Source organism: Silene latifolia, chromosome Y (assembly GCF_048544455.1).
Source record: "Silene latifolia isolate original U9 population chromosome Y, ASM4854445v1, whole genome shotgun sequence".
NCBI classification, from domain to species: domain Eukaryota; kingdom Viridiplantae; phylum Streptophyta; class Magnoliopsida; order Caryophyllales; family Caryophyllaceae; genus Silene; species Silene latifolia.
Window position 1 is genome coordinate 157,185,339 of NC_133538.1, and position 19,255 is coordinate 157,204,593.

The window sequence follows — 19,255 nt, forward strand, 5'->3', positions numbered from 1 at the left end:
AGGAGGAGGGTTCGTAGAAGAGACTCTTTGATACAGCTGTTGATATCGTCTGACTGTTGTGCTTTATAGGTAGGATTTCCTACTCAGTATTAGTCCCATAATGGGATGCTTGTTGATGTGTTGAGATTTATTGTTTGATATAGTAATTGTATTGTGACGGCTGTGATTGTGATTGTGATTGGTTGTCTATGGTTCTCGAGATGCGTTCTCGGCTGAGTGGAGTCACTTGCGGGAGTGGCTTCACGCCCTAGTTTCGCCCTTCGTGGAACCCGCCACGGAAGGGGATGTGCACATTAATGGACGGGGTTATCGCTCGGTATGATGAGCGGGGCTTAGGTGGGAACGTTGCGGTCCCCCACTGGCAGTAATGGTCCGGTGGACGTCAATGATTGAGATGATTGGAATTGGTTGGTTGTGTGTGTGTGTGATTAAGTGCCTGCTTTATCTTATTGTTGATATATGTATTGAATTGTGTGATTAGTAATTGACCCGTTTAAATGTTTTAAAAATCGTGGTGATCCATTCGGGGGTGGTGAGCAGTTATTGAGCAGGTGTGATATGACGCGTATGGGATAGCTGGGATGAGTCATCACGTGGCAGTTAGAAGTCTTCCGCTGTGTCAGACGAAGTCTAGTAGCTTTGATAGTTTTAGTTGTAGACCGTATGAGAACCTTGTAATTCCTTTTGATTAGTTTTGGTTTGAACATGTAATCACTTAATCTATAATTACTTTAAAAGTACGTTTCTTTATTGTCTTATGATATTCAGTACCTCGGGCAACCGAGATGGTAGTATCCTTATACCTGAGTGGTCCTGGTAAGGCACTTGGAGTATGGGGGTGTTACACGGAGGTCAGGCAACGGGTAAGGTGGTCGGATTGTGCAGTAAGGACGGCGGCAGGCGGAAGTTTGTTGGTGGGCAGGGGTGAGGTGGTGGGTTGATTGGTAATTTGGTGGGGGAGATTAACGGATTGGTTGGGTATGGGGTTTAGTGGAGGTTAATGACGACAATTGTTATTGGCAGGGAAAGGTAAGGGTTTGTATGCCTACATCAACTTTATTAAAGAAAACAATACTACTCCTAATTAATTGACTAATGAAAAGTGCATATGGCGGTATTATGAACGGATACCCGCCAGAGATGGTATAAGGCAGCTATCTCCGGCCGGCAAATTTAACACGAAAGTGTAAGCAAGAGGAAGGATTTTATGAGAGGATCGATTAAGATGATACTATGTTTATAATAGAAGGGGGGTATAACTGAATGATGTGTTTTATTATTAATGAAATCGGTTACATATATAGTAGACCGTCTTGGATAACAATCCAAGAATATTCCTAAACTATTCTATAGGATATTATTATGATATCCATTATGATACCCATAATAATATATTTCCTAATATCTCAATATTTCTATATTCTCTAAGACCCCGTTTGGATACTTGAATTTCATTTGAAATGACCAATTTCAAATTAGGAATGTGAAATCATGATTCTCAAATTCAAATTCTTTGTTTGGGAAACAAAGAATTTGAAATTTAGAATTTGAAATCCAATTTCTATGTTTGGCAATACAAAGTATTTGAGAATCCAAATTTGATCCAAATTCAATTTTTAAGTAGTTAACTCTTATTGCAAGGTTTTAGGCTAAAATTTTCCGCAATACAAAATAATCATTCGACATAGATTTTAACTACAACTGTGTTATTGCAACAAATTGTACAACTATAATCAAATTCGATCTATAGTTTCAACTAGAATGCTCTACTACGCTCATCGAGACAAAGCAAAATCCAATCTAATTTTTTATCACTCGGAAGGTCTTTGAGAACTTGAAATTTCATCGGTGCCTCAACGAACATATTTACGGCTTGTAGAACTTGAGGACGGAGGATGCCAACAACTTTGGAAACCTCATCAAATATATCTTTTCCTCCCAAAGTTGGAGTTGCTTTAAGTCTAGCTTCAACATAAGATTTGAGTGTGTCAAAGAATTTGAGTAACCGCATCCATCCGCTAGACTGTCACTTTTTCGCTTCTTTTTGGAGCTTGTTGAAGTAGTATCAATGCTAGAAGTTGAACCATCACATGCTTCCTCATCCATCATAGTAGTACCCTCTTCATAGTGCTCCCCTCCTTCACCAACAGCTCTATCTGGTCCAAGTAATATCAATATATCATCCCAATGCTCGATATATTTATTGGCATAAGATGAAGCAGCTGGGTTGACCTACAAAAAATACAACTTTACACACTGGATAAAAATACAAGAAATATGCAAAGTAACAAGACAAAAGTAACCTGCTGCTATACCAAATTATCCCGAGTGGCTATGGAAATTGTATTGACAACCAACTACGCCAAAGATGGTAGTGAAACAAACAATTTCTATCTAACCGCCAACACAAATAACAGCCTGTAAATCCGTCCTACTCCAGTATACATATATCGAGCTATAAGAAACATAGTCAGTATTTCTATCGAGCTTCAAGGTAATTAATAAACTAAACTATCACAGGTTGACAAATTTCACAGACAATGAAGAGATCATCCCAAAACACGGTATTCTGACAAGTGAAACACTTGAGGGACATTTCAATGAAAGCCAAGAACATAAGAATCTTTCATAAACAATTGCCAAAAACATAGGCCAGGTATGCATTAATATTTTTGCAAACTAGTGTGCTGTGACACTCATCTCTAGTTAAGAAACTAGGAATCAAAAAACCAAGAGCAATACTTTACTCATTTATTCCAATTGCGATACATACAAACACATATATAAGAATCAAGAGCTTAGAGTTGCGACCATTTTCATTACCACAGGCCCAACGGATAATTTATCCGCCCACGAATGCAACAAGAACCAATATCACATATCAAACATACTAAATATATATACTGATGTTTAGTCATAAAAAACATTCTAGCCTTAGTTGCAGCAGCACATCAGCACATCAAACTGGTGGCTCGATCAGTGTGGCTCGATCAATCAGTACTGTTATAATTAAATCAGGATTCATAGGAAAGCATACCCTACATAATTCAACCATAGCATTGCTAAATAAGAGAATAAAAAGCAGGTGCATTACCTTGATATATGTATCCCATTCATCCTGATCGTCACGTGGTACTAACACCATCTTCCTCTCCTCATCCCACTTGAATTTAGTTTTGGTTCTTATCTCCATGATAGTTCCATAGTGCCTTCTCCAAATCTTGACACGATTCCTCACATTTTCAGTAGTCACGGATACATTTAGCTTGCTTCTTACCTCATCTACCACCGCTTGGTAGGCTTGAGGCTTCCAATCCCCATCTCCGTTGTTTCCTTGACTTACTTGATTATACAACACCGAGTTTAAAAGTGCATCCATTTGGCTATTCCAAGAAATATATCCTCTCTTCTTGGGTTGTGTAGGAACCAAAACTTGCTTTCTTTTTTCAGCCATCACCTATAAAAATATAGGTCAGAATCTACAACATTAAAATCAAGTGGGGTGATAAGCTCCTACTGATGGCCCCTGCTATGTAACTGAACACAATATAAGCTCCAAGAACATTCAAGTTATGGCGAAACAAAGAATCACGACAGAAGAGAACACATGAAAGAACATATTATGTGCTAACAGCTAACCTATTCAGAATACGAAGAATAGAACTAACAGATCAGCAAAGAAAATCGAAAGAAAGGTTATAATAAAAGTCTTCAACCAAGCTCTCAAATCACAATACAAAACAAGACTCTTGGATAAGGTAAGGTTCAAAAGTCTTCAACCAACTCATAATTTTCAGACGGAACCCTAACAGTCCTAGATCCATCAGGTGGTAAAAACTGAGCAGAACCCTAAATAATGTTCTAAAACTCAAGCGACCTCAACAACCCAACACAAAACATTAACCTTGAGATTTTAGACAGAATAAGCAAACAAACTCAAACAAACTCATGTTTTTCAGAGAAGAATTGAATGAAGTTTTATAAACATGACTTGGAAGTTGAGGCAACTAAACTCATTGTGAAGAAGCGCAACCAGTTTCAATTATCACAGCACAGACTAATAAAAACATACACCTCCAGCCGACATTACGACATTACAGTTCAACTAAAAGCATAATCTAAAATGAAGAGTTTTTAATGACTACTTACCACCATCTTTTTCCTCTTTTTTAAGGAGCTAGAGGATAGTCAGATACCTCTCCTAGCTTGATAATCGTTCCACATTTTTTCTGCAAGATCGTTTCTAAACTTATTCCACTCTTCTGTTTGTCTAACACTCACTACACAATCTTCTCCACCATCCTCTTCTTGTAACACTGCATTTTGTAAATCTTGTTCTACCTCATTCATTAGAGCCATTTCATCCATTTTTTCAAATCTTAAGAAGTTGTGTAGAATAGCACAAGCATTTATGATTCTGACTTGAGTTTTTTTTACCATAAAAGCTACTGGTCCTCTTAATAGCCCAACGCTTTTTCATACAACCAAATGCTCGTTCAATTGTGTTACGAGCTGACAAATGGCGCAAGTTAAAAAGTTCTTTGGAATTTGTTGGGGTGTTCCCTCGCCATAAATTTAAGTGGTATCTTGTACCTTTATATGGAGCTAAGAAACCTTCACCATTGGTATACCCTAAGTCCACAAGAAAATACTTATCCTTTGGTACTTTAAGATTATAAGCATGCCTTTGAAGAGCGTCGTGAAAGACACGTTGATCAGAAGCAGACCCTTCCCACCCAGGTAGAAGATATGTAAAACAGAGATTTGGATCACAAACTGCTAAAACATTTGTGCTAATGTGACCATTTCTATCCCGATACCTACCTCGATCCTCTAAAGGGATAGTCATATCTATATGAGTGCCATCAAGGGTGCCAACCACACCCTCAAACCATTTAAATTTTGGATCATTGACAAAACTAGTGGTAGTGTCAACTTCCTTAATATAGCGTTTTCCAATTTTTAAAACTGCTCGGAGCACCGTGTGAAATTGGCGACTCACAGTTTCTCCTGATCGAGCAAAAAGAGCTTGAATAGTTCGATTTTTAAAATTGTGAGCAATGGTATGCAAAAAAAATGCGACTACTTCTTCGTTAGTCACGTTTCTAGAGGTCACTAACCCACCCTTTGATCTCAGAATTCTACATAATTTCTCAAAACAACGCCTATCAAAACGCAATTGCTCTTGACATTTCCTATTGTTTCTTAATGTATCTAACCACATTGATCTTTTTTGTGAACGTTCGTGTTCGTTCCAAGCCAAATCCCTAACCTTATACCTTTTGTAATTCAACGCCCCAACTATAACAACAACACAACCCACAACTAGCGTTAAAAGCTCCATATCATCATCTTCTTCTTCTATTCTGACACGTTTCAGTGATTCCCGTTCATTATTCTCACCAGCCATATTACTATACAAAGAGTAAAGAAGTTGTACATCAGAATATCAGGAGTTATATTGAAAGAGTGCACATCTAGTTTGTCATTAATCTATGTTTATGTATGCTGGTGTTCATCATTGGTAAGCAAAACAAAAGCGGATAGCTAGAAACAATTATCCTACCGAGAAACTGTATGAATATCAAAATCTCGGCACAAAACAATCATCTCGTTAAAAAGTTGAACAAAAAAATTCAGCGATATCATCACACAAAACCAGAAATCTCCAACATTAACAGAAAGAAACTAGAAAGAAAACAGAAATCTCCAGCCAAATCCTCAAATATTACTAATTCAACATCCAACATTAATCAAATAATCTAATTCACAGGAAATCTAAATCAAATGATAAAATCATCAAATGTTTATTGCATAAACCCTAGAAATCTAAATCAAATGATAAAACCAGCGATATATAATCAAATCAACTATACAAATAGCCACATACTTCGATTACAATAAAATCATCAAAACCCTAGAAAAATCGAATGTGCAACGAAACAAATATTAATGCATACAAAGAGTAAAGAAGTATAAACTGTAGATATATCGACAAAGATGAGGAAACATACTTGAATTGCTCTTTCAATTAGCTGTTTATTGCATAAACCCTAGAAATTGGGATGAAAATTGTTGAGAAAGAGGAGAGAGGGAGCGACGGAATCGACCAAAGGATAGCTGTGTATTTGGATTTTGGAAATACGTGGGGTTGAGGGATGGATTTGAAATAATCCAGTTTACTAAAGATTAAAATCCAATAGGATTTCACTAAAATCCAAATCCAAATGTAAGTGTTAGCCCAAACAGCCAATTTGGCCCAAATTCGTATTTAGAAATCAAATCCCCTTTTCCAAACAGCCCATAATAGTTATCTATTTCCATTTTGGGTGCATGAATTCTATTTCTATTTTTGACAACCTTTTTGTGGATGACATTTCATTGCATGTGGGCTATGTGATTTATGTGGTCAAATTCATTCATACATCTTTCCTTAATATTTGTGCCAAAAGTAATCAATAACAATTGACTGACACGGAGGGAGTATTAAGTAAACTATTATAGAAATTAGGAGTCCTTTTTTTTATCAGGATGTTATAAAATCCTCAAATGAGTAGAACTGAATGAAATAGGGAGAGTTGACATTAGCTTAGAAATTGTGAGAGGAACAAGTTGGTACGTAGTACTTTAAATGTATAAGATGTTATATTCAAAATAATACTTTTCTGTAAATATAATAAGTTAAAACTAATTTATATATTTTAATTATACACGCGAGTGCAATTTTGCACGGGTTCTAAGCTAGTTATTCTAATATAAGTAGATTAAAATTAACAAATAGATTTTATAATAGTTCAAGTTATCGTTTTAATTTTTCCCCCACTTATAATCTCATACATTTATAGTTTGTATTCTTGCATCAACATTCAAGAAGCTGCAGATAAATAATGAATTTATTTGATAAAATGTTATGTTAAGAGCAGTGTAATCTTACGTTGTCACACGAAATATAAGCTACGGTTCCATCAAAATATCAATAATTAATCATTGGAGTATGTGTATATAAATCATAAATGTCTCCATATACATTCAAGCGATCAATACATATAAAGCAATTCACTAATCTATATATGTTACTATCTTTGTTTCAGTAATTTACTCTGTATAAGAATGCGGAGATCATTGGATGGAGGAACTAAACAGAAAAGAAGTAAAGTACAATTGGCGGTTTGGACAACTCAAAGCTTTTGTATAACAATGGAGCAACTCATAATATATATTATTCATATGATGACGTGGTGATCAGTTGTAGACTCACGCATTAGCCTAGATTTTAAATAAGTGTAATTTTGAAAGAGTCCTAATAATTTAGACTACTTATTACTCAAGGCCTCAAGGGTTTACATATGTTATGATCATTAATTAATTGAATCAAAAGAACGTACATTATGTTTTAATTTAACATAATCTTGTTTGTGCACTACGAAGTATTTTCTTTCTTTTTCCTATTTACTCAACAATGTATCTTTGTGTTTTAGTGTTAGTTTTACATCTTAAGTAGAATTTTATTTACTCATATTTCTATACTTTAAATTTATATTTACATAGATTTTATGTATTTAGGAGTAATATTTGAGATACATGATCAAAGATTATGCAGATTTCGAAGGTTTTTAAGGTATATTTACCTTTCGTTGTATGCATATATTATACTGATTAAATCAATAATTGTTTTTCTTTCTTTATTTTAGTTCATTATTCAAAGGAGCTGATATATATAGAGTCTTCATTATGTAGCAAATAAGTGATAAAGCTATTGAATACTCTATTATATTATAGGTCGAATACTATTTTAACCTACACTATTTGACAACTTCACATAAATAAAAATCCGTTCACAATTTCATCTACTAAAATATTTCATGTACTACCCGCATATAATTAGGAGCTAATAAGTTAATTGATTAAATAAAATTTTTTTTGTCAAACTAACTGAAAGGTAGCAATTTTTTTGGTAAAATGACACAAAAGGACCTAATAAGTACTCCATATTGATAAATTATTTATCCACCAAATACTTATGAAAAATTAAGATAAATGAAATTGTGGTCAAATATGCATAAGCTTATTTCTTGAAAACAATAGCCTAAATATGAGATATTTCATGATTTCCCGAACTCCCTCATATCAAATTAATTTCTTTTTGATGTTTTTTTCTAGCCATGTTTACTTGCTTTTGAACATATTGTTAGTAGTTGATTTCAAGTTCCTTTTTTTAATTTTATAAACTTTGATTAATAGAATAAATAGCTATTGGTTCAGAATAATATTAGCAATTAGACACTGTAAGTCGGTAACATAAAGTATGTATATATTCCATAATCACGAGGAACATAATAAATAAGCAATTGGTTCAAAATAAATGCCAGCTTTCCACATAAGAATAAAATTGTTAACTCTACAATAAGAAAAATCAAATTGATCAAAAAGGAAAATCTATCACAAGTGTCCAATTATATCGCATTTGTCTTGGATGCATCAAATATAAATAAAGTTTTAGGTTCAAACTGAATTTTAAATCATGCCAACCATGGGTAAACATAATATCAGAATTATTTGAAAACGCTATAGAATAATTGAGTATATATTATTTAAATGGGACGAAACTATTTTAAGATCTTCACAAGTTAAGGCGGTTATGGTTTTGAAAATTTTTACCCGCGATAGGTAATGAGACAACTAGAGACATGTAATTTTCTATTAAATACGAGTATGAGAAAGGTGTACATTTGTCCTGCCCCTTCCCCCTTATGACACCCTTGCTCTTAGAAGTCGCTTTTTTTTTTTCATTATTCAAGACTTGGCCGAGTATTTTAGTCGGGTTAGACTTTGGGAGCAAAATTCATTATCTTTTAGGAATTTCACACTAAATGTACTTCATCTTCTTCGCAATAATCTTTTGTATTGCTTTTACGGAGTCGACAATGCGTAATTCGACCATGATTTTTGACATATTAATGGTCAAAGCTACAAAAGTTTGACCCTTAAGAAGTAAGGTGGAAGATGTTTAAGAAGGAAATGGAGTATATGTAACACCCGCGAATTTTCCATTTTGACATTTATAATTTAATTAACCATTCTATTGTCTTATTTATATTTTAAATTATTTAATTTCAATAATTTCATTATTAAACATGATTTTTATAAATATTATAATTTTAAAGCTTAGCTTATACAAAAAAAAAAATATTTTGGTCGGATAATAATAATAATAATAATAATATTTTCCGTCTTGAGTTGTAGTGGGCTTGAGACGTAAATTTTAGTGTATATCGACTCAATCTCTCATGTTGGGCCTAGTATGACTATTGGGCTCACATACCACTCTTTCCTCCTCATCAAAATCATGAAGGAAACCCTAACTACATCTTTCTCCTCAAAATTTCAGCACACCATATTCAACAAACTCCATTTTTACACCTTTCACTTACAAATCTTCAAAACTCCATAACTTGCTCAATTCTTATCCGAATCAAGTGATTTTCGCGTCTATCTCTTCCTCTCATCGCCCTCCATCTTTCTAGGTAAGAAAGGAACCGACTTTCCTCCTTATATAGGGCTGTCGAGCCATTTTATACGTGGTACATTTTTTCTAATTTCGATTCTTAGTCTTAATTTGTGTTTTCTTATGTTTAGGAGAAAGATTAGTGAACCCGGAAGTGGATTCTTGAAAGGTAGACGAGTCTATTGTGGATTTAAGTGCAAAAGATAACGGTGATGGGTTACTCGACATTATGTCAAATTTGTGTGTTTATATGTTGTAGTTTGTTCATATGTATGTTAAAGATTGAATCTTTTCTTGTTTCACATGTTTGTTGTTGAATGAGTTTGTGTGAGAAACCATCTCATGGTTGGTTGAAGAAATTTTCAATATTTTGGGTTACATGAGTGTTTACATGGATGAATTAGTAAAAAAACCGTCTTATTCATGCTTAGTAATTGTGTTTAATTATGTCATGAAATTGTTAGTTTGGAATTGTTTGAATTTGAATCGAATCTTATGTTTTAATCCCTCTTTTATGCTTTGATTTCACCCTTAATACTTGTATAAAGTTACTTGGGTAATATATGGTGCAATTGAGATGGTAATGGCATGATAAAAATATGATTTGGGGATGAAGATGAATTTGTTGTGTCATGCAAATCAGTGATTTGCGCAGGCTACGCACCTCGGCGCAGGCTGCGGCGCAGGTCCGCAGCCTGGACCAGTTTTCGTAAAATGGCCATAACTTCTTCGTTACTTATTTGTTTTGGGCTTATGACCTACCGTTAGAACCGTGAGAGGATAAGCTATCACCTCCATTTGGTTTCACCTTATTATCATATATAGAACTCAAGTTATGACCGTTTGAAGTTGACCCTTGTTGTAGTCGAGTACTAAACTTGTTGTTATAGATTGGGTTTTATGTTTCTTGTTGGGTATGCATCTTAACCTTGGTTCTAATGCTTGTGTATGGTGTGTTGACACTCTTTATCATGGGAGCACATGATATTTGTTATACTCTCGTACTTATGCATGCTTCACATAAATTGCTTACGTTATGTTTATATAATTATTTTTACTCATATTTGTGACCCAAGTGTGACGATTTACATTGTGTGACTACTTGACATTCCTTATTTACCCCTTTTAACCTTTGGTCACGAGTGTGAGCCATGTTTCTGGATTAGATTATGTTTTCCCTTTCGGACCTTTGGTCACGAGTGTGAGCCATGTTTTCGGATTGGGTTATCCTTCCACCTTTCTTCGGACCTTTGGTCACGAGTGTGATCCATGTTTCCGGATTGGGTTATGTTTTCCCTTTAGGACCTTTGGTCATGAGTGTGAGTCATATTTCCGATTAGAGGTTACTCGACCTTTGGATACGAGTGCGTGCCATGTCTCGAGTTTTGGATACGATTGGTATATCGTTTGTCGAATCGGGTGTCGTCCATCCCGAGAGTCTGGATCCAGGTTTAGAGTAGGATCGTATTATGATCGTCGTCCTACCAAGAGGTTGGAGTCTGGGTTGGTTGTCTTATTTGAGTCTATACTTTGTATATGTCTTTCAAGGCAAGAGTTGTGCCTTGTATTGTTTGGTTGTGAGAGTCTTGGTCCTATCGGATACTAGAGGTGAGATGCAAGCCTCTAGTTGCGATATGATCACCGGGATTGATGTTCCCATCCGTTCTTATGGTGAGATGCAAGCCATAAATATGAATGCGACATTAGTAGCCACGTCCCGTGCTATGGTTGTTAATAAGTTTTCAAAGTAATGGCTATGGTGTCCATCCATGTATTTTCTATTTAATTGATCCGTTGTTTATCTTCTTCATATGATTCGAGGCCTAATCTCATACCCATGTTATGTTTCTCTTAAATGTGTGCTTTTATCTAAACGACCGTATCCGTGTCTTCCATATTATTTAATTATCTCACATGAATACTTGAGTCGAGTTAATAGGAAATTGGTTGACTCAGTTTTTCTACTCCCTTGAATGCATGTTTAATATTATGTATCATGCCTATCTCATTATGAATGTAATTTTCCTATCTTATTATGATTATCGTTCATACCCCTTGTTTATTATTATTTAAGTATAATGTATGATCAATATGTTTAATTAAGTGCTTGTTTACTTGTATTTTGACATATTATGGCTGGGAGAACACTGAGTTACTCCCCACTGACTGTGGCGTTCATGTTTACATGAATGACAGGTGGTGAAGATGCTTACGTGGGGAAGACGTGTGGGCTAGCGAGAACTAAACCCTTGGACCTTAGTTGCTAGTTTAGAAACCCCTTATATGTTTATTCGTCGGATATCTTTTCCCCGTTTTCTAAACTTGGGTTGTACTAACCTAAGTTTGTTTATTGTAGTATTTGTCTCATTTCATTTTTGGCACCCGCGTGTTATTCCTTAACTAGTAATTTAAAAGTTTTTAAAATATCACAAATTTCCGCTTTAATTTATTGGCTATATTTTCCGCTTTATCGCGAGGTGTCACAGTTGGTATCAGAGCATATGTTGCTCCCGACGCACACACGTGTACCCCAAATTTAAATGTGAACTTGACCTTGAATAATGAATGAGAGATGGGTAGACTTAAGGACCTAATGTGGTAGTCTGTAGTGTGTTTGCTTTTTGTTAGGTTCTAACATGTTTGTTGATTGTCATTTAATAAATGTTGTGCCCTTGGATCAATAACCATAAACCTACTAACGTGAAGATCAAGATTTGGTGCCTATTGCCAGAAATTGAAGATTTGTTCAACTTTGAAGAATGCTTCTACTTCCTCGAAGATGTTTCTAATTTTTTTTGTGTATCTTGCCTTATTATTTACTTCTTAATGTTTTCTTCTTCTTCTAAACTCTCTTTTCTTTTCCTGGGGAGTTACTCTTGTACTCTCCTAACTTGTCCTTTGATCCTTGTTAATCCCCCCTTAACGCCTATTGGATAGTACTCCTTCTTTTGAGGAATGTTGACCTTGGTTGAAAATTTGACTATTGAGGAGATTGTTGTGTTTGAGCCTTAACCCTGGTTTTGAGAGGTGGTTATGTTAGAAAGACTTAGGTAGTGTGATGAGACATACTTGATGGTTCTTATACCTAGATCCTTGATAAAGTTAGTATTTTTTATTGGTGGATTCTGTGTGTCAAGTGTGAGTTGCATTTGTTACTAGGTTATAGAACTTGGCTTTGTTGTTTATGTTTGGGATCTAAAAGGGTCAGGAAGTGTAGTCAGACGGGGCTTGGGATACTAGTGCTTAGTACTTGACTGAAAATGGATGAAACTGAATGGTGGATTTGAGGATGTAGGATTGACCAAGTAAGTTGAGTTTACGATTGGCTTTCGTAATCACTTTGGATATGAGAGTTTGATAACGTAGATGTCATCATATGAGAAATGCTAATTGTGGGATTATTAGTTGGTCTAAGTGAGTGATCTTGTTTACTACTTGAGGCATGGTATGAGAGTGAGACCAAGCTACGTTGTTGGGAAGTCTTAGCGCTTGTTTTAGTAGCTAGAAAGGATAATGGTATGGTTGACGCCAATTGTTAAGTTAAAGGACATAGTTTCAATTTTTGGTATTAGAATGAGGAAATATGAGGTAGTAAGGCGTTGTTACAACTAAGATCTTGTTTCTTGAGGACTTGTTGGTAAGTAAAGTTCTAGGATGTCAGATTTGAAAGAATACTCCTTGGGATTTTGATGACCATAATGGATTGGTGATGTGATTGATATTAGTTGACCTTGAGAGTTCTTCATTTGAGAGAGACTTAGTATTGAGAAGTATTTGTTAACCCTATAGTTTTATAAACTTTGTGGTGGTATTGAGTACTTGATATGATGAGATGATGTTGTAGTTAAGTATAGTTCCGCTTTTGGGAATCCGTAATAAGTAAAGGGAGAGAAGGACTCGAGATCCTATTGATTTTTCAAACTTGGGTGATTATGCATCTTTCTCAAAATAATGTGTAGTAGGATGAACTTTCATGGAAAGAGTTTTAGGTTGAGTTGTTGCTACCTTGCTTTGAAATGAGAACCTTGTGGGATATTTGAGGAACCTGGAATTTAGAACTTGAGATTATGATCCTTGATTGAGGATTTTACTATTTTGGAAAACTTTCAGATGACACCAGTTGGATATGAGTATAGCTTTGTTGGAAACTTTGACTTTGATCTTATGGAAGTTGTTTGTGGATGTTTGAGGAATTGTAGTGATGAGATTACACTCATAGTGGAGTGCCTTGTTTCATGGAATTGCTTAGGGTGAAGTAACATAAGTGATTTGAGGAAATCTTTGGGAGTGTTGTGGTTATGAGTTTTGTTGTTAGAAAGTTTTCGGGACCGTTTAGGATGATGTTGTTGTTTGAGGTTTGAGTACCTAGCGTTTCCTTGTTGTCTAATTCCCCTTCTTCTTTGGCCATAAGTGTTATCGTTCACACCTCTCTTCCTCGCTTCATCTTGCTCCTCCCTTAAGTTGGATGCTAGTGACCTATAAAAACTCTACCTTTGACATTCTTATTGATTTGACGTCAATTCTTACCCTATGAAATTCATCATAGCTCTCTTGTTGGTTAAGTTTAAACTCTCTTAACGTACTTTGTTTTTATGCTATCTAAGTTAACTTCCTTTTTGTACGACTTCTAAATTTCCAAGCTACCAGTTTTGATTCGTTGTTAGAAGTTTATGTTACTTTTGCGAACCTTACCTATTCTAAAATTTTGAAAAAAAATGAAAATTTGATTCAATTCCCTATTTGTTCTTTGAGTATAGACTTCCTTATCGTGATTTCGAATTGCTAAACCTGTGATTTCTTTAAATTTTATCCAATTTCTATTAACTTTGATCTATTTATGACCTTTTGTCAAAGTTTATTATTACATTTTCAGAAATTTGACTCCCTTTCGAGTTTAAAAGTGAAACCTCTATCTCTATTTTGCCTTTTGCAAAAGAAAATTTGAGTGAATTACCTTTTTCTTTCGATTTTGACGTTGATCGGATGTTAGAACTCGTTATTAGTGACGTTTAATAACTTTTTCTACGCTTGTCGGCAAATGATTTTTGTTTTAAATCTGTCTTTGACTTGGAAAGTTAGCGTTCTTGTGTGCACGACAAGAGCAATTTCGTTCCATGAATGAGACATATACTTTTGAAAACTTTTCATTTACGTTTTTGAAAGTACCTCGAATTTTGATCTATACAAATGATTTGCTTTTGACCATATCTTTGATTTGGAATATGATGTTCTTGAATGCGCAATGAGAGCACTTCTGTTCCTTTGATGAAAATCTGGTTCTGTCGGAAAATTTTATTTGAAACTTTTCAAGGAATTTTGATTCTTACGATAATAACCTTTTAATGTTTTGGTTACTGATTTTAAAATTCCGGTTTTATTTTTATATGACATTTCATTTCTATTTTCAAGTTTCGAAGACGAACCTTTTTAAAAGATGGGGTGATTGTAACACCCGCGAATTTTCCATTTTGACATTTATAATTTAATTAACCATTCTATTGTCTTATTTATATTTTAAATTATTTAATTTAATTAATTTCATTATTAAACATTATTTTTATAAATATTATATTTTTAAAACTTAGCTTATACAAAAAATAAATATTTTGGTCGGATAATAATAAAAATAATAATATTTTCCGTCTTGAGTTGTAGTGGGCTTGAGACGTAAATTTTAGTGTATATCGACTCAATCTCTCATGTTGGGCCTAGTATGACTATTGGGCTCACATACCACTCTTTCCTCCTCATCAAAATCATGAAGGAAACCCTAACTACATCTTCCTTCTCAAAATTTCAGCACACCATATTCAACAAACTCCATTTTTACACATTTCTCTTACAAATCTTCAAAACTCCATAACTTGCTCAATTCTTATCCGAATCAAGTGATTTTCGCGTCTATCTCTTCCTCTCATCGCCCTCCATCTTTCTAGGTAAGAAAGGAACCGACTTTCCTCCTTGTATAGGGCTGTCGAGCCATTTTATACATGGTACCTTTTTTCTAATTTCGATTCTTAGTCTTAATTTGTGTTTTCTTATGTTTAGGAGAAAGATTAGTTAATCCGGAAGTGGATTCTTGAAAGGTAGACGAGTCTATTGTGGATTTAAGTGCAAAAGATAACGGTGATGGGTTACTCGACATTATGTCAAATTTGTGTGTTTATATGTTGTAGTTTGTTCATATGTATGTTAAAGATTGAATCTTTTCTTGTTTCACATGTTTGTTGTTGAATGAGTTTGTGTGAGAAACCATCTCATGGTTGGTTGAAGAAATTTCCAATATTTTGGGTTACATGAGTGTTTATATGGATGAATTAGTAAAGAAACCGTCTTATTCATGCTTAGTAATTGTGTTTAATTATGTCATGAAATTGTTAGTTTGGAATTGTTTGAATTTGAATCGAATCTTGTGTTTTAATCCCTCTTTTATGCTTTGATTTAACCCTTAATACTTGTATAAAGTTACTTGGGTAATATATGGTGCAATTGAGATGGTAATGGCATGATAAAAAAATGATTTGGGGATGAAGATGAATTTGTTGTGTCGTGCAAATCTTTGATTTGCGCAGGCTGCGCCACAGCCTGGACTAGTTTTCGTAAAATGGCCATAACTTCTTCGTTACTTATTTGTTTTGGGCATACGACCTACCGTTAAAACCGTGAGAGGATAAGATATCACCTCCATTTGGTTTCACCTTATTATCATGTATAGAACTCAAGTTATGACCGTTTGAAGTTGACCCTTGTTGTAGTCGAGTACTAAACTTGTTGTTATAGATTGGGTTTTATGTTTCTTGTTGGGTATGCATCTTAACCTTGGTTCTAATGCTTGTGTATGGTGTGTTGACACTCTTTATCATGGGAGCACATGATATTTGTTATACTCTCGTACGTATGCATGCTTCACATAAATTGTTTACGTTATGTTTATATAATTATTTTTACTCTTATTTGTGACCCAAGTGTGACGATTTACATTGTCTGACTACTTGACATTCGTTATTTACCCCTTTTGAACCTTTGGTCACGAGTGTGAGCCATGTTTCCGGATTGGGTTATGTTTTCCTTTTCGGACCTTTGGTCACGAGTGTGAGCCATGTTTTCGGATTGGGTTATCCTCCCGCCTTTCTTCGGACCTTTGGTCACGAGTGTGATCCATGTTTCCGGATTGGGTTATGTTTTCCCTTTCGGACCTTTGGTCACGAGTGTGAGTCATATTTCCGATTAGAGGTTACTCGACCTTTGGATACGAGTGCGTGCCATGTCTCGAGTTTTGGATACGATTAGTATATCGTTTGTCGAATCGGGTGTCGTCCATCCCGAGAGTCTGGATCCAGGTTTAGACTAGGACCGTATTATGATCGTCGTCCTACCAAGAGGTTGGAGTCTGGGTTGGTTGTCTTGTTTGAGTCTATACTTTGTATATGTCTTTCAAGGCAAGAGTTGTGCCTTGTATTGTTTGGTTGTGAGAGTCTTGGTCCTATCGGATACTAGAGGTGAGATGCAAGCCTCTAGTTGCGATATGATCGTCGGGATTGATGTTCCCATCCGTTCTTATGGTGAGATGCAAGCCATAAGTATTAATGTTACATTAGTAGCCACGTCCCTTGCTATGGTTGTTAATAAGTTTTCAAAGTAATGGCTATGGTGTCCATCCATGTATTTTCTATTTAATTGATCCGTTGTTTATCTTCTTCATATGATTTGAGGCCTAATCTCATACCCATGTTATGTTTCTCTTAAATGTGTGCTTTTATCTAAACGACCGTATCCGTGTCTTCCATATTATTTAATTATCTCACATGAATACTTGAGTCGAGTTAATAGGAAATTGGTTGACTCAGTTTTTCTACTCCCTTGAATGCATGTTTAATATTATGTATCATGCCTATCTCATTATGAATGTAATTTGCCTATCTTATTATGATTATCGTTCATACCCCTTGTTTATTATTATTCAAGTATAATGTATGATCAATATGTTTAATTAAGTGCTTGTTTACTTGTATTTTTACATATTGTAGCTGGAAGAACACTGAGTTACTCCCCACTGACTGTGGCGTTCATGTTTACATGAATGACAGGTGGTGAAGATGCTTACGTGGGGAAGACGTGTGGGCTAGCGAGAACTAAACCCTTTGACCTTAGTTGCTAGTTTAGAAACCCCTTATATGTTTATTCGTGGGATATCTTTTCCCCGTTTTCTAGACTTGGGTTGTACTAACCTAAGTTTGTTTATTGTAGTATTTGTCTCATTTCATTTTTGGCACCCGCGTGTTATTCCTTAACTAGTAATTTAAAAGTTTTTAAAATATCACAAATTTCCGCTTTAATTTATTGGCTATATTTTCCGCTTTATCGCGGGGTGTCAGTATACATGATGAAGAAAGGGACTATACATGGTAAATTTTTTTTAATATAACTCATAATGGTATGCTCTAAAAATCGTAGAAAAAGCTAAGGTAATTTCGGGTTTCAAAGTCGGTAAAAGGTATTGAACCAGAGGATAGTAATGACTTCCTCAAATACAAAGATTCATTTCGTTCTTAAGTGGAAACAATATACATTGAGACCGTTTCTACACCATGACAATAAACAAGAGTCGGGGAAAATCACTTAATCATGTTGGAATTTATGTCCCGAAACCAGTTTTTAGTACTGACCAGCTTTACGTAGAAGCGTTAAGAACAACATCATCCGAGGTACTAAGATTCTCATCGATGATAAACACCAAATGTATCAAGGCGACACGAAAAACATTGTTTACAAAAAAGTTTTCACAAATTTACCAAACTAGGGATCATAATATATATTTTGCATTAAGTTTTTAAGGCATGTAGTTTTAATTGTAAATAGTCAAAGACTATTTTGGTTAAAAATCGAGAGTGCGTGAGACAATAAGAATGGTAACTTTATAATCCAACTAGATCTCTGAATGCTATACAACGGATATAATTATACCAAATTACCACAACATTTTCGTTGTAGGAACTCATGATTAATAAATCCTCATCTAAATCAACCCCCAAAATTTTGTTTGCTCCAATTTTCAGGATGGTTTGACTTTTTGTTAAATTATAGTTTTCTATTACCAGATCATTGTAAATTTGTAACGTAAACCAACGTTTTCAGCCTTGCCATAAAATATTAACTTGAAAACATAACGATTTTAATGATGCCATAAACTACTTATTGATGTTATCACAGATGCTACTACTAGCCTCCTCCTCCTCCTCCTACTACTACTATTACTACTAGGTGCCTTGTGCATTCTATGTAATAAAATCACATATATTTTTTATTGTTGTTTAGAGACTACTAATTGTATTGGTATTCAATTTGAATTTAATTTTGCGAGAAGTTTATAAGGAGCAAATACTCTTAATTGTAGTTAGTCAAGGTAAAATTATGTTGTAAGAGATCTAACATTTTCTCTGAACACATTAAATATATATAATTATGATACATGTTATACGTAACATTATTCAGTTTTATGTAGTTGTTGTAGGTTAAAATAATTGGCAAAACGCATAAAGGCTTCTGTCCGTTATTAACGGTTCATTTTGGTGAGCTGCATTATTATGTTTATAGAGATTGGCGTTTTGTATTTAATTAAAAACCGGGTGTGCCTGTAATAATGAAAAAGCTAACTACATATTATAACTATGTCACTTGATGTTATATTATTGAATGGCAAAACTTTTATGCTAAAAGCACTAATAATTTATTGGTGATCAACTACACTAA

General features: G+C 34.7%; 1 protein-coding gene across 1 annotated transcript in view; it reads right to left on the minus strand.

The window, feature by feature from the left end:
• Nucleotides 1-1,597: 1,597 nt before the first annotated feature.
• Nucleotides 1,598-19,255, minus strand: part of LOC141633594 (uncharacterized) — a 37,553-nt gene continuing 19,895 nt past the window's right edge. Inside the window, exons 5-6 of the mRNA XM_074446037.1 lie at nt 3,095-3,457; nt 1,598-2,232 (exon numbers count right to left, since the gene is read on the minus strand). Coding sequence (XP_074302138.1) covers nt 1,867-2,232; nt 3,095-3,457 — 729 coding nt within the window. The 3' untranslated portion in view covers nt 1,598-1,866. The remainder of the gene's footprint in view (nt 2,233-3,094; nt 3,458-19,255) is intronic.